Raw genomic sequence first — 14,051 nt, 5'->3', positions numbered from 1 at the left:
CAAAGGGACATTAGCCTACGTCCTCCAAGAGAAGTGGGACTCATGAATTTTCAGGGCAGCCCAGACTGTCAGGGGACATTGTGGTGAGAAAGTTCTCCCTCACGCCAAGGCACCAGTGGTTTTCTTGACTCCGGCAGGAGATGCTGAGGACAAGTCAGTCCTTTGACTGAATCCATAAGGACTTGTCTCCAAGTAGCCTCTTGTTCAGGTTAAACAGTCTGTTCTCATGTAATCCCCCTTATTGTCTCTGTGACATTCTGTTAAACATGCCCCCAAAATGCTTAGCTCAGGAGAGCACATAGTGGGCAGCGAGAGATCAAGAATGCAGATTCAAAAGCCTGGTCTATATTTCGGCTCTTGGGGAAATTACTTAGCCTCCCTATGTCTCATCATCTATACGGTGGGAATACTAACAGCAAGGTGAGATTCTTGTGAGAACCGATTAGTTTATACATATAAAGTGCTTTGAACAATGATGAAAATCCATATATACTCAATATTGTAGTTATTGTCTTTGTGGAAACACAAATTAGAGAGAACTGAAGCCCCATAATGGAAGCTGATTTGCCTGGGCACACAGGAGGAGCTCCACAAATTCTCTGTGACTGACTGACTGCTTGGTTCCAAGGGTAATGGGCCCTAGGGGCAAAATTACAAAATAGTAGTAATTCAATTTGCTCACTTCAACCACTGTTTTTTTTTGCAGACCTATGTGTTGGTTGCTAAGCTAGATCCTAAGGACACAAACATAAATCAGGTACAGCCCTGCCCTCAAAAAAATGTATGGTCAAGTAGGAGAAACACCAGTAGGTACAACATGGTGTGCCAAGGATGGTAACAGATACATGCCCAAAAGACAGCCTTCCTGACTTATTTTCCCAGTTTCTTCAGGAGGTTAATTCTGCCTTGGGAGGAGAGGGATGACTTCACAAACGTGACATAAGATTGGGCATAAAATGAACAAACAGGAACTTGCCAGAACAAGAGGGTGAAAGACATTGTAGCTGTTTATCTCCAAGATGGCCACCATCACTTCCCACCCTCTCTGTACAGTCAAGGGAATCCCACACTGAGAGGTGGAGTCTCTTTCTCCACCCCTTCGAATCTGAGCTGGGCTGTGACTCTTTTGACCAAAATAATATGGTAGAAACGATGCTGAGAGAATTCCCAGGCTAGGTCGTAAGAAGCCAGTAAGTTCCACTCAGTGGAAGGTCAGATGCCATGTACAAAGTCCAACTTCCCCGAGACCTGCCATACTGTGGGGAAGCCAAAGAGCCCCATAGAGAGGTGATGTGGGAAGAGGGAGAGAGCTGCCTTGCCAGCCCAAGCTGTTCCAGCCATCCTAGCCCAGGTGCCAGGCATTAACCTTCAGATGACTCCGGCCCCAGCCTTCATCTGATTTCAATGACAGGAGGGACTCCGAGTGAGAACCACTCAGCTAACCTGTGTTAGTAATACATTCTTATTTTCAGCCACTGAGTTTTGGGGTGTTTGTAGTGCAGCAATAAATAGCCAGGACAGATTCTAGACACATGTTGGAGAATGTGCAAAGGCACGGAGGTATGGAATGCCACAGTATTCTGGGGTTCTATAAGTGCGGGTGATGTGTGGTAGAGAAGGGTGAACCAGGAGAAGGAGACATTTGGAAAGGTCAGCAAGAACCAGATCATGAGCAGCTTGCATGCACACCAACAAGCTTTGACTCTACTCTTCAGGTAATCAATGGTGGTGTCACAAAGAGTGTCCTCGCAGAGGACTGGAAGAAGGACAAACCAAAGGACCTGAGACCAGATGGGAGCCGCCTGACATGCTCCAGGTAAGAGAAGCTAAAAGCAATGAAGGGAAAGGGACAAGTTAAAGAAAAGGTGCAAATGAAGGTGCTACCTGGGGTAGCTTCTTGGGGTTGCTTTTCCCCTAAAGGTGCTGGCACACTAGGCCTGACCTCTTTCCTCTTGCCCGACAGATCTCTCCTTTCGGTCAGTGCCACGTGCTGTCAGGTGGCCCTCTGTACTTAGACAAGTACAGTTATTTCCAAAGAACTAAACGAGGCCAACTAGACACATGCAGGCCGACACTGTGCACACTGACACAATCAAGCCTACCGGGCTCGATGCTCAGTAAGGCCACAGGGCCTGTGGGCAGTTACACCATGACCATGGCAGGGGACAACCCACGGGATGGTCTTCATTGGGTTCCACCGTTTCTGTGCCAGGGACCTGAACTTCAGGCAGGAAGGAGTGAGTACTTCTCAAGCCCCCCCAAAACACCAAATAAGTTCCCATTCACCCACACAATTTTTTTTTTTTACCAACCTGCTTTTCCCCAAAGAAGCACACTGGTAATTTCAGTAACTGAGAGCTATTGCTCTCTGTTAGATTTCCAGACTATGCTCAGCTGTCCTCTTAGGCCTCCTGGTTGACTCAGCAGCCTCCTGGATTACAGAGACAGGCCAAATCAGAGAGGAGATATTTGTTTAAGGTTAAGCAGAGAGCAGATTTATGACCCGGAAGGCAGAGAAGTCTCCTAAAGGAAAGGCTGCATTATTTATCTGCTTATTACCTCAATTCAATTGAGGCTGATTTACCCAGTGGCCTCTGGGATCAGGTCCAGAGCACAAATACAAGAATAGCATCAAATAAGAAAGAGCAGATTCAAAGGCAAAATCTTCCACAAGGGAGATTGAAGGAAACCAAAGGAGTGTGAGACTGAACAGCTATCCAAGATGATGGGTTACGTAGGTGCTTTCCTAAGCTAGTACTATGGGGTATCACACACACACACACACACACACACACACACACACACACACACATCTGCTCCACCCGCCACCCACCACTGTGTTCCTTTTCTTCCTCCCAGTGTAAAAGGAATGCTGGACCTTGAATGAGGGAGCTGATCTGATATGCCAGCAGACCTGTGCTCACATTTGGCTCTGTTCCTCTTAATTCTACCTGGTGACAGGTATGAAGGAGCTCAGAATTCCGGGCATTGGGCCAGGGCAAAAATTAATTAAGAGGACCATCTCTGCTCAAAATGAGCTTCTGATCAGATAAACGAACACATAGCTAAACTGGCTGGATTGGAATCTTGGCTCTGTCATTTCCTACTTCTGTGATTCTGGGCAAATTACTGAATTCCCCTATGCCTCAGTTTCTCCATTTGTAACATGGTGATAATAATACCTAACTTACAGAGTTGTTGTGGTTGTTAGCATGAATGCGATAGAGAGAACATGGCGCAGGTACTCAAGAAAGGCACGATGGGCTGGTTCTGAGTCGGGCAGGGGAGGATTTGCTGAGGGTGTGCTCGTTCTTTGGAATATTTAGCTCTGTGTTAGAATGACAGCCTCAAGAGTCCAAGAAGATAATTCTGGAGGAACTGGGAAAATGAGTCAGGGGAGAAGAAAAAAGTAAGATATACAGGCTCAGAGCTACCTAGGATTCCCTACAGAGTCTTGGTCTGAAAGCACGCCAGATAACTAGACCCTTGGAAATGACCTGCAAACACAGTCATGAGCCTAAGACTCACAGACGCAAGGAAAAGGGGATTTGAAGGGGCCTAGGGAAGGAAGGAGATGCCACAGTGATTATCTTGAGGAACACAGTGAAGTTCAGCAGGTGAGCTAATGAATCAGAGGTATTTAATGCGAGAAAGAAAAGTCCAAAAGACTATACTAGGTTTCTGAAGGAAACGGGTAAAACAGAAACTATAGAGAAAGTGGCCAAAAACACAGCGGGAAGGAAGGGGAATTTAATGAGCCTCTTCAGAAGGCCAAGACAGTGAGGGAAGCTTGTCCCTCTTCTGCCTTTATTTCGTGAGGCGGTTGTGCCTGAAGGGAGGGGGGCCCTTTCTTGAGCTAGCTGTGGGAATCACGTGGAGTAGCACAGCAGTGCTGAGGTTGCTGAGCAGGGACAAATGAGGCAGGCAGGAATGACAGGCCCCTGGGGCATGAAGAGAATTAGCTGGTGTTCTATGGAACCACTTCCATGAAAAGGCAGCTCTCTGGGGAGAAAGGCAGACTCCTGAAATATACAGTGACTACATTTGGAAAGAAGGAAGACGCAGGGCTGGGGCTGCTGTCTGGTGCCTAAGTCCTGTGCTGGTGAAGGGTCATGTGATTCGGGGATTATAGGCACTCCCGTTTCCTGACATTTGGTGATCTGGAAAGAGCATTTCATTAGAAGTCAGCAGATTGGGGGGGGGGGGGTGCCTGGCTGGCTCAGTCGGTGAAGCATGCAACTCTTGATGTCAAGATCATGGGTTTGAGGGGCGCCTGGGTGGCTCAGTCGGTTAAGCGTCTGCCTTCAGCTCAGGTCATGATCCCGGGGTCCTGGGATCGAGCCCCGCATCGGGCTCCCTGCTCCGCGGGGAGCCTGCTTCTCCCTCTGCCTCTGCTGCTCCCCCTGCTTATGCTCTCTCTCTGTGTCAAATAAATAAATAAAATCTTTAAAAAAAAATGTAAGATTATGGGTTTGAGCCCCATGTTGGGTGTAGAGATTACTTAAAAATAAAATCTTGAAAAAAAGAAGAAGATGTCGTCAGGAGATCAGGGTCTAGTCTATGACCTTCAGCAAGTTTCCTGGGCAGGGGATGAGGGGAATATTCATGAAAACATTTGTTGCGCTAGATAGTATTACTCAACAACTTTGCACGCGTTATCTCATTTAGTGTTTTACCAACTGTATGAATAGGTATTAATACCTGCTTATAAACGAGGTGTGGTAGACTGTTTGCAGAAACAGTCACAATCATACCCCATTCTTGGACCCTCCCCTCCCACACAGACCCTGAGGTTGGTCTTGTGACCTGCTTTGGGCAGTGGGTCAACAGCAAGTGTGACATATGCAGAGACTTGACAACTGCTGGCACATTGGGGTTTGTCTGTTCTTGCTGTGCTTGGAACCCTTCTGCCAGCACGTGAATAGGCCCCAGCTAACCTGCTGGGTGGTTAGAAACACACGGCCAAATCATCACCTGTGCCCCAGGTGACATAGAGTCAACCAACAGGCATGTAAGTGTGGCCATTCTAAACCATCCAGCTAAGTGCCCCAGAAGACCACAAACACATGAAGACGCCCAGCAAATACCAGCCGTGCTGGCCCAGACCAGAAAAAAGGGCCCAGACAGAATCTTTTCAGAAATAGTAAATGTCTTTAAGTCAATAAGTTTTTTAGTGGTTTGTTCCACAGCAAAGCTGATACATGAGGAGACTGAGGCTCAGAGGAGTTAAATAACAGGAAGTCACCCAGATATACATGGAGGCTCTTTCACCATATTGTGCCTCTTTCTCAGACCTCAAGTTCCTCATCCTTAAAATGAGAGTAATGAGTGAGAGCATCCTGCTCCCTTCTTGGTGCTTGGAAGAAATGAGAAAACTGTCCAACAATTACAGAAGTCTTCATTCTCATCCTCTACTACTTTCTCTCGTTCATACCTGAAACACATAGTTTGGGTCTCCGAGCACTATCTGTGTGGGGAATGTCTCTTGTGAGCCTCCCTTAGGCTGTTTCTCGGATCTATGGTAGCAATCCCTTTCCAACCCAAGTGCTCACTTTAGACCAGGTTATAGAGAGCAGCCTGCCTACCATCTGTCTTCTCCATCTTAGGGAATGCAGACTGTCAGTCTCTCAGGCACTCTTCATCCGATAAGTCTGTACAACCCACTGAAGAGTCCTGAAAGAAAGAAGGACAGAAGGACAGTTAGCATAAGTATGGAGGCAAGAGCACCCCAAAGAACTCCCATCCCTGCCTTTCTCCCAGGGGTGCCCAGGAGCTCCACACTCCTCCTAGAGTGTGTCCGACCCTGGGCATGTCTTCCCAGGATGCTAGCGATGGTCGACACCAAAGGAAGTATTTGGCCCAGCCCCCTCACTTGGCAGACGAAGAAACTGAGGCTCAGAAGTTAATTGCTTTGTGCGGGGCCTCTCAGCATTCTAGTGAAGGGGGCAGAGCCAGGCCCAGAGCTCTGACAACTAGCAAGGTACTCCTTCCACAACATCAAAAGCTGTAATTTACTCCCCTCCGTCATGGTAAAATAATTCTAATCCATTTTGGGGGAAAAAACTGGAACCAGAGTACCTATAAATGATCTGAGACATCCCAATGAGATTCAAAACAGGCGTGAGATCATTGCAAGTACTGAGGAGGCACTATTCCTTAGAGGTGATGTCTAATCTTGGGCAGGGCAGGGCAAGTTCAAGCTGGGTGCTCCAAAGACATCAGGAACTATTCAGGCAGAAGACCGTCCAGACTGAATTAGGATACCTTGAGGTTTGATCATAAATTCTCCCCAAAGTTTTAATCCATTGCCAGGACTCTTTCTTCAAATGGTAAACAATGTGGCTCCTGCCCTCATTATAATAAATCACCCAGGAAATGGTCTTTTTATGATTCTAACTCCACACACATCAGAACAGTGAATTATCTGACACCTCAGCAGTGGACACAGGGTTGTTTCAGGAATTCCAGTGTGCTTGGCAATGAAGTCCGGACCAGAAAAGTGTACTGGGGATGAGGGAAGGGTTGGGGAAAACTGGGAGTAAGAGATGGATGAGGGGTGGCCTCCAACAACCCGGGATGGAATAAAGGGGAAGAAATAAGTAAACTGGGGAAGAGGGCTGGGAAATGTGTGGTCCACCAAACGAGAGGAAGTCTAAAATCTGCCTGGCAAAATTTCATGTATCCTCTCTGTGAGCACTCCAAACCCATTCCATGAGCTGCCATAGGGGCCTTTACCTATGCAAGTGTGACAGAGCCCGGAAGGGCACGCCCGGTTTCTAGGGGCAGAGACACTCCTTGCAGAGGGAATGGCAACACGAAGTACCTCACCTACTCTGGGGGCAACAAGTACTTGAGTTTGAATGCCGCATAGAGCTGGAGTAGAGAGACGTTGGGGAGAAGGAGGGCAAGTGTGACTGAAGGAGGGCGAGTGTGGCTGCTTAAGGAGGCAGCAAGTGGAGAGATCTGGAAGGTTCTAACCTGAGGCGAGGGAGGTTTGCCCTTGCTAGAAAGAAAAGGTTCTGAAACCACCTCGGTGTCCATCAGTGGATGAAAGGGTGAAGAAAGTGTGGTAAATATATACAATGAAATATTGTTCAGCCATGACAAAGAAGGAAATCGTGGCCATTTGTGACAACATGCATGGATCTTGAGGGCGCTATGCTAAGTGAAATAAGTCAGACAGAGAAAGACAAACGCCATATGATCTTACTTGTTTGTAGAATCTAAAAACACCCGATTTCATAGATACAGAGAACAGACTGGTGGCTGTCAGAGGCAGAGTGTGACGGGGTGGATGAAATGGGTGATGGTGGTCAAAAAGTACAAACTTCCAGTCATAGGGATGTAATGTGCAGCATGATGACTATAGTTAATAATACTGTATTACATATTTAAAAGTTGTTAAGAGGGCGCCTGGGTGGCTCAGTTGGTTAAGCCACTGCCTTCGGCTCAGGTCATGATCCTGGAGTCCCGGGATCAAGTCCCGCATCGGGCTCCCTGCTCGGCAGGGAGTCTGCTTCTCCCTCTGACCCTCCCCCCCTCATGTGCTCTCTCTCATTCTCTCTCTCTCAAATAAATAAATAAAATCTTTAAAAAAAAAAAAAGTTGTTAAGAGAGTGGATCTTAAAAGTCTTCATCATAAGTGTGATATATATATATCAGTATACACATACACACACATACACAATGGAATATCACTCAGCCATAAAAAAGAATGAGATCTTGCCATTTGCAACATGGATGGATCTAGAGGGTATTATGCTAAGTGAAATAAGTCAGTCAGAGAAAGGCAAATACCATATGATTTCACTCATGTGGAGTTTAAGAAACCAAACAAACAAAGAAGAAAAGAGACAGACGAAAAACAGACTCTTAACTATAGAGAACAAACAGATGGTTACCAGAGGGGAGATGGGTGGGGGGATGGGCAAAATAGATAAAGGGGGTTAAGAGCACACTTCCACGATGAGCACTCAGTAATGTTTAGAATTGTTAAATCACTATACGGTACACCTGAAACTAATATATAACACTGTGTTAGACGGGAATTTTAAAAAAAGTTCTCATCATAAAAATAGTTTGTAACTATGTAACTATGGTGTTATGTAGTTCGTAACTATGGTGACAGATATTAACTCGACTTACTGTGGAAGCCATTTCACAATATATACAAATATCAAGTCATTATGTTGTACACCTAAAACCAATACAATATTATATGTCAATTATGTCTCAGTTATCTCAATTAAAAAATAAAGATAATTTTTTTTAAAAAGAAAGAAAAGCAAGAGAAGGTTTCCAGGCAGAGGACACTGCAGCTGATAATGCCACAGGTCGGCAGTCTGCAGGCGGTGGGGGAGCCTCCCAGATGCTGGCGGGCCGGAGAGGCTTGGCAGCTTCAAGGTGAAGTCTGGGGAAGAGAAGGGTGAGGGCACGAACTCTAAGCGCGGCCCCTCACCTGTCTCTCCATCATCATAGGTTTCTCCTCTCCCTTCTGTTCCCTTCTTCCTCCAACCCCATATCATTACTGAGCAACAGGCAGAGTTCAAAGCACTTAACATGCTCGAATTATCTCATGCAATCCTCACCGTAACCCCAAGGAGATTATTACTATTGTCCCCATTTTTTAGATAGGGAGACTGAGGCTGAGAGAGTTTCCAGGCCTGCCAAAGTCACATAACAAGCAGCTGTTGGAGCAGGATTTGCCCTCAAGTCTAGCCGACTCCAGTCATGTCCTGGGAAGTGATTTGTAAACATTTGCCCAGTCCGATGCTACTGCTACGACTGATCCCTAGCTCTCTCGGCGGGGTGGGGGAGGGGAGCCGAGGGATGGGGGAGGGGAGGCGGGGGGTTGGGGAGCAGGAAATGTTCCTGACTTTGATGCTTCTCTGCTTCTCCCACAAGTGTGTGTAAAACACCTTCTGGCACAGATAAGGAGAACTACTCTCTTGTAAGGCCTCTTGGCCAAAGGTGTGTGTGATCTGCTTCTCCAAGACTGGACACTAAGCAACAAGGCTCCTTCTAAGCAAGAGGGGGCCACCTGGGTGCAGATGGATCTTTGACACAAACTCACCTCACCTCAGAGAGTTCAGTCACACTCACTGCCTTTGGTTTGAGTTAGGATTCAGCCCTTAATGTATCAGATCCTAGGGCCTCAAATAATTATGCAGCACACATTAGGTCAAATTTCACTGAAAAGAACTCTATGGAGGGGCACCTGGATGGTTCAGTCGGTTAAGTGTTCGACTCCTGGTTTCAGCTTGGGTCAGATCTCAGGGTTGTAGGATCTTTCCCTCTGCCCCTCCCCTCCCCCACTCTCAAATAAATAAATAAATCTTAAAAAAAAAAAAGAACTCTATGGAGACTTCTAATAGTTCTCTTAGACTTGAATTTTACTAAAATCAATCATTGCAAGGTTACAGAAATTAAATGGAGCTGACACCCCAACTCTCTGAAGAAGAGGGCTTAGCAAGCTTCCACTGGAAAGGTCTAGACACAGGCAGGAAAGGAGGGAACTGTCAGGCCCACATCCTGCCCCTGGCAGCCTCACCCACCCCAGCCTCCTTCTGCACTTGGGCCACAGGCATGGTCCTAGGGGTGGACATCTTAGAATTTAGCTAAGGGTATATGTTTGATGTGTTTCATGCTACTCTGCAATACAACGGAATATGAAAATTAACTTTGTTGGGCAGAAGTCCCCTTTCGAATGGAATTTTGCAACCTTCTAAAGCACTAAAAATTTTGACATAAAGCAATTTATTACTCAATGCCGTTAGGTTGTGTCCTCGGTATTCAGAACCTTATACTACCTGGTGTTGTTATGTAACTTTTCATTTGTTGATGGCTTATCCCAGGATCAAGAATGCCCCGTTCGGTCCCAGCCTCTCTCATTAGTTCATCATATTCTAGATGTCTCAAGTATATACAGCTTTCTCTCTCTCTCTTTCTCTCGCTCCTCTCCCCTCCTACTCCGTAAGCTTGCGAAGGTCAGAATTCCTGCAGGACTCATCTCTTCCCCTTCACCCCCCACCACCACACCCCCACATCCTAACATGTGGCAGACACTCAGTTCATGGTAGCACCTCCGAATTACAAACACGACATCGAAGGCACAAAGAGGCTCTGTGGCCGATCCAAAGTTACCCAGTTACCTAGGGGTAGGACAGTTTGTGCGACTTCATCCCTCCACACCCCCTCTCCAAGCCAACTGGCAGTGAAGAGATGGGGACTGAGGCTGCCCGTTCAAAATCCACCAAAGGGGCAGTCACTCTGATAGCCCACGTGTGACTACCAGGCCACATTAGGAACAGTCCTGATTTCCCCAGCCAGCCCGACTCCTGCAGTGTAGACCTACACCCTCTCCCTCTCCGCAGTTATTCCTTTTATGATGCCATTTACAATCTCATTCCTAACCTCAAATCCAAATACAAAGAAACCTTCCTTTACTTAGTCCCGAAACTGAAACCTAGTTCTGTACTTTTATTCTCTTCAAACCTCTCTTTATTCTGCAATAATAAAAACGCCGTATTTCATCCTAGAACAGGCTGCATGCCAAAATAAATAGCAGCTTGCATTTCCTTGAGAGGAAAGCTTGGCTCCAAGCACAGCTGTATTGCCACGATAATTCTTGGAGAATTCAACCTTACAAAGTCAAGTATTTAGCAAGGTAGTGCACCAAACAGCAACCCCGTCAATCCCTGCACAATCACTTGCAAAGACAAAGCACTCTTTCCAAAAGACGACCAAAAAAAAAAAAAAACCACCAATGTACCCGTACCTCTTACAGATCCTGCCAAAATGATGAGCGCTTCCTGCTTGCCCATTCCAGGGCCCCATGCCTCCCAGTGTAAAGGGCCCCTGTGCCGGGGAGCCTTCCGACGGTGCCGCTTAACATCCCGAGGGGCTGAAGCCCGAACACCTGCGGAAGGGGAGCTGCACTCCTAAAAAAGATTCTGCCTACAGAGTTCTCCAGCCGGCTCACTTCCCGCGACCCAGGAAACAAAGAGATAACTCCTTCTCAATAAATGGCACATTGACACAACCTCATGAACTCCGTTCTCATATCGTTCGGCAAGTGTCTGTCATATTTGCCTGCAATGCAGCAGCTGAATCTGGAGTTTTGTGAGGAAGGGCAAACTGTCGGGAGGAAAGCTATCATCACCACATTACCTTGCCTTGGCATCCTCCCCCTGCCATCGCCTGGAGCGGCTCCCTGCTGAAAGTGAGGTGCTGGCTGCTGGACCAGAGCTGAGGGCTGGGGCGGGGGGGGGGGGGGGGCGGGGGGGCGTGTCAGCATAGCAGCACTGGCTTCCCAGCTGTTACAGGCTTTGGTCAGGTGATCCGTGACCTTGCTGGAAAAGCAAATACTGACTTCCTTTTCCCTCCCGGGAAGAGGGCAAGTAGGGTCAGGCAGGAATTCAGTGCTCAATAAGCTGATCCCGGATCTTGCAGCAAGAGGAAGCAAGCTCAAGTCCTTCATTGGAAAGTTAGTGCCCAGAGCTCCTGCCACAGGTAAGGACACCGAAACAGCACACACCTTCCTCCCCTGACTGCCCCAACTCTGGATGCTTCTCTGAGGGGTCATAATTAATTACGCTTTTCCTTCTCTCTCCCTGCAGCTCAGGCGGCTCATTAATAAAACTGTTCCTAAGGAGGACATGGGAAATTGTCCTTAGGAGCTGAAACCCTCCAGGGGTGCATCTCTTTCTTCCAGGCTCTGCTTTAGAAACTTCCTCCTCCACCGACCTCCTGGGGCCCCACAACCATGCAAAGCTTCCGCAAGCAATCCCAGGGCTGGCTGCCCTGGTCAGTAACTGGAAGTCTAGTGGGGCAGAGCAGGAAGGTATAATGGCCAGTGAGATCCCAGACTAGACTGGCAGCTTCTGCTTCCTGCCACTCTACAGTCTGATGCCCCTGGACCAAAATGCACCCTATTCTGGCAGCAAGAGAAAAGCCAGGAGATACCTACTATAAGGATCCAGCTCTGTGCAGGGTTTCTAACTGCAGCACAGACCAGTGAGTTCAGGGGGCAGGTGCAGGAGCCAGCGAGAAGGCAGCTATGGAGGAGGACGGTCTCAGATGGTCTCAGGCAAGCGTTGTGAAGAGTCTCAGCCAACCCACTGCAGCCACAGCTCTTTGGAGCAGAGGCGGGTGTGAGGCTTGCGCTCAGAGGCTCCAAGCTCTCCAAATCCAGCACCACAACTGGACCTGAAGGAGATACAGCAGGGTAGGTGTGGTCAAAAGGAGCCAGGAGAACATCTGGGCTCCTGTATGCAGGCTTAGCAAAAAGATTATAGGGACCTCGTCCCCTTCACCTTCCGTGAGCCCTAGACAAACGAGGCTATCCTGGGAAATGAAGCTCCATCAGTAAGACATGTCAGAGCAGCTCTGACCTTCACAGACACTGCCCAACCCACGCTGCGGTTGATGCCAGAGCTGAGTGTCACCCCGAAATGCTGCCTGCATCCAGCCCAGTGCACTTGGAAAGCACTTGACATTCTGCGTCCCACTTATCCTCGAAGCAACTTGAGGCAGCCAGATGGGGATGAGCATCCCCACTGAGCATCCCCATTGTACAGGTGCAGAAAATGAGACAGAGACTCTAAATGACTTCTCTTGGCTTACCCTAGAGTGACTCTGGATTAAAATGAATATTCTTGGATTAGAATTCTGTTTTTCCTACTATACTGGATCACACTCCTTATTTTCCTTAAAAGATTCTAGGGCATCTTGTTCAAGAAGGAGGTCAAGAGACTTCCCGAAGGGCACAGGTGGATGTGAGGGACAAGGCTATGGGACAGCAGCATACACTTTTCTCAACTGCTGAAAGTATTTTTCTGTGTTAACTGAGTACACAGGCCAAACCACCAGTATTAAAAAAAAAATCAGAAATATACCTTGAACTCTGAGGTTATGTGGAAAAATATACCAAGGAGCAAGCTGCCTCTCTGATAGATTAAAATGATCATTGACCATCCCCTCCAAACTGGCCAGAGAATGGCTAGAAGCATGTATCATTTCACCAGGACACTGGGAGTAAAAAAAAAGCTCTCCATCTCACCGGGTCCTATGACTTCAGACTTCTTTCTGGAGAGAAGAAGCCCTTTCGTCTCTCTGGGCTCCACCTGAGATGTTGGGACAGACACTGTGCTGACCACTCTATCTCTAAGAGGAGGAGAGAGTCTTCTTTTACACCTTTCTAATTTGCCCCCCACACTCATTTCACTCCACCGTCAGGCAAGGAGGTGAGCAGAACCAGGAACGTTACCGTCCATTTTCCAGATGAAGAAACAAAGTTGGTTCCCCACATTACAAAGCTAACAAAAGGCAAAGCCTCAACTAAAACTCAGATTTTTCTGTCTCGCGGTCCAATATACCCTTTCCTCACAGCTATGCAGCCTGAACCGGGCCTGCAGGTGAGTGCAGGAGACACACACATAGCGGGACGCAAGCTTCAGGGTGGGTGCTGTCCACGCAGCATTTAGCGAAGGTCTTCATGGAAAACCCCGACAACTCTCTAGGGGGTTGTGCTTCTTGTGGGAGGACCCCCTTCCATGGCCTCTGGGCCTTGCCATGTGTCGGAAACAGGCATGTCCCCACCCCTAGGCCTCCCTCGGACAGAGGTCTTAAGATAGTAGCCAATCTTATGTTACCACCAAGCCCCCCGGAGAATCCCCAGGACCACACACATTTATCCACAAGAACTTTTCTGGCAAGCATCACTTGGCCAAGGGGACACTGATTCCTTTTGCAGTTTAGAAATTTCCAACTTCTGGCCCAGGTCCCGTTTGCCCCACGAAGGGAAAAGAGTGGACTCTCCAAGTCAGGCACGATGGACATTTAGGCAAGAGGGAAAAGGAGATGAAACTATCTTAAGAATGTGCCTTTTATCTAAGCAGTCCCTTAGGCTTTTGCACTTTGCTCTGGAAGGTCAGCTATTGCAGCTGATGTGATTACCCAGGGTCGAGGGGGAGCATGCTCATTAGGTACGCATGCCACTGAAACAGAGCCTCTCTGAGCAGACTGGTTCTGGCCACGGCCACTGTGACGGA

General features: G+C 47.8%; 1 protein-coding gene across 4 annotated transcripts in view; it reads right to left on the bottom strand.

Annotated features, from left to right (window-relative positions):
* The window catches only part of KANK4 (KN motif and ankyrin repeat domains 4), a 65,043-nt gene that overhangs the window by 25,714 nt on the left and 25,278 nt on the right, over nucleotides 1-14,051 (bottom strand). Inside the window, exons 1-2 of one of the 4 annotated variants that reach the window (XM_078073042.1) lie at nucleotides 11,969-12,173; nucleotides 5,586-5,673 (exon numbers count right to left, since the gene is read on the bottom strand). In XM_078073042.1, the coding sequence (XP_077929168.1) occupies nucleotides 5,586-5,601 (16 nt within the window). In that variant the 5' untranslated portion in view covers nucleotides 5,602-5,673; nucleotides 11,969-12,173. Of the gene's footprint in view, nucleotides 1-5,585; nucleotides 5,674-10,777; nucleotides 10,892-11,169; nucleotides 11,260-11,968; nucleotides 12,174-14,051 lie in introns of those variants that run through there. The other 3 variants (XM_036091349.2, XM_036091350.2, XM_036091348.2) reach the window with 3 other exon arrangements.

Source organism: Halichoerus grypus, chromosome 5, assembly GCF_964656455.1.
Source record: "Halichoerus grypus chromosome 5, mHalGry1.hap1.1, whole genome shotgun sequence".
Lineage (NCBI taxonomy): Eukaryota > Metazoa > Chordata > Mammalia > Carnivora > Phocidae > Halichoerus > Halichoerus grypus.
Note: the sequence above shows the minus strand (reverse complement) of the source record. Positions and strands in the feature narration are given on the sequence as shown.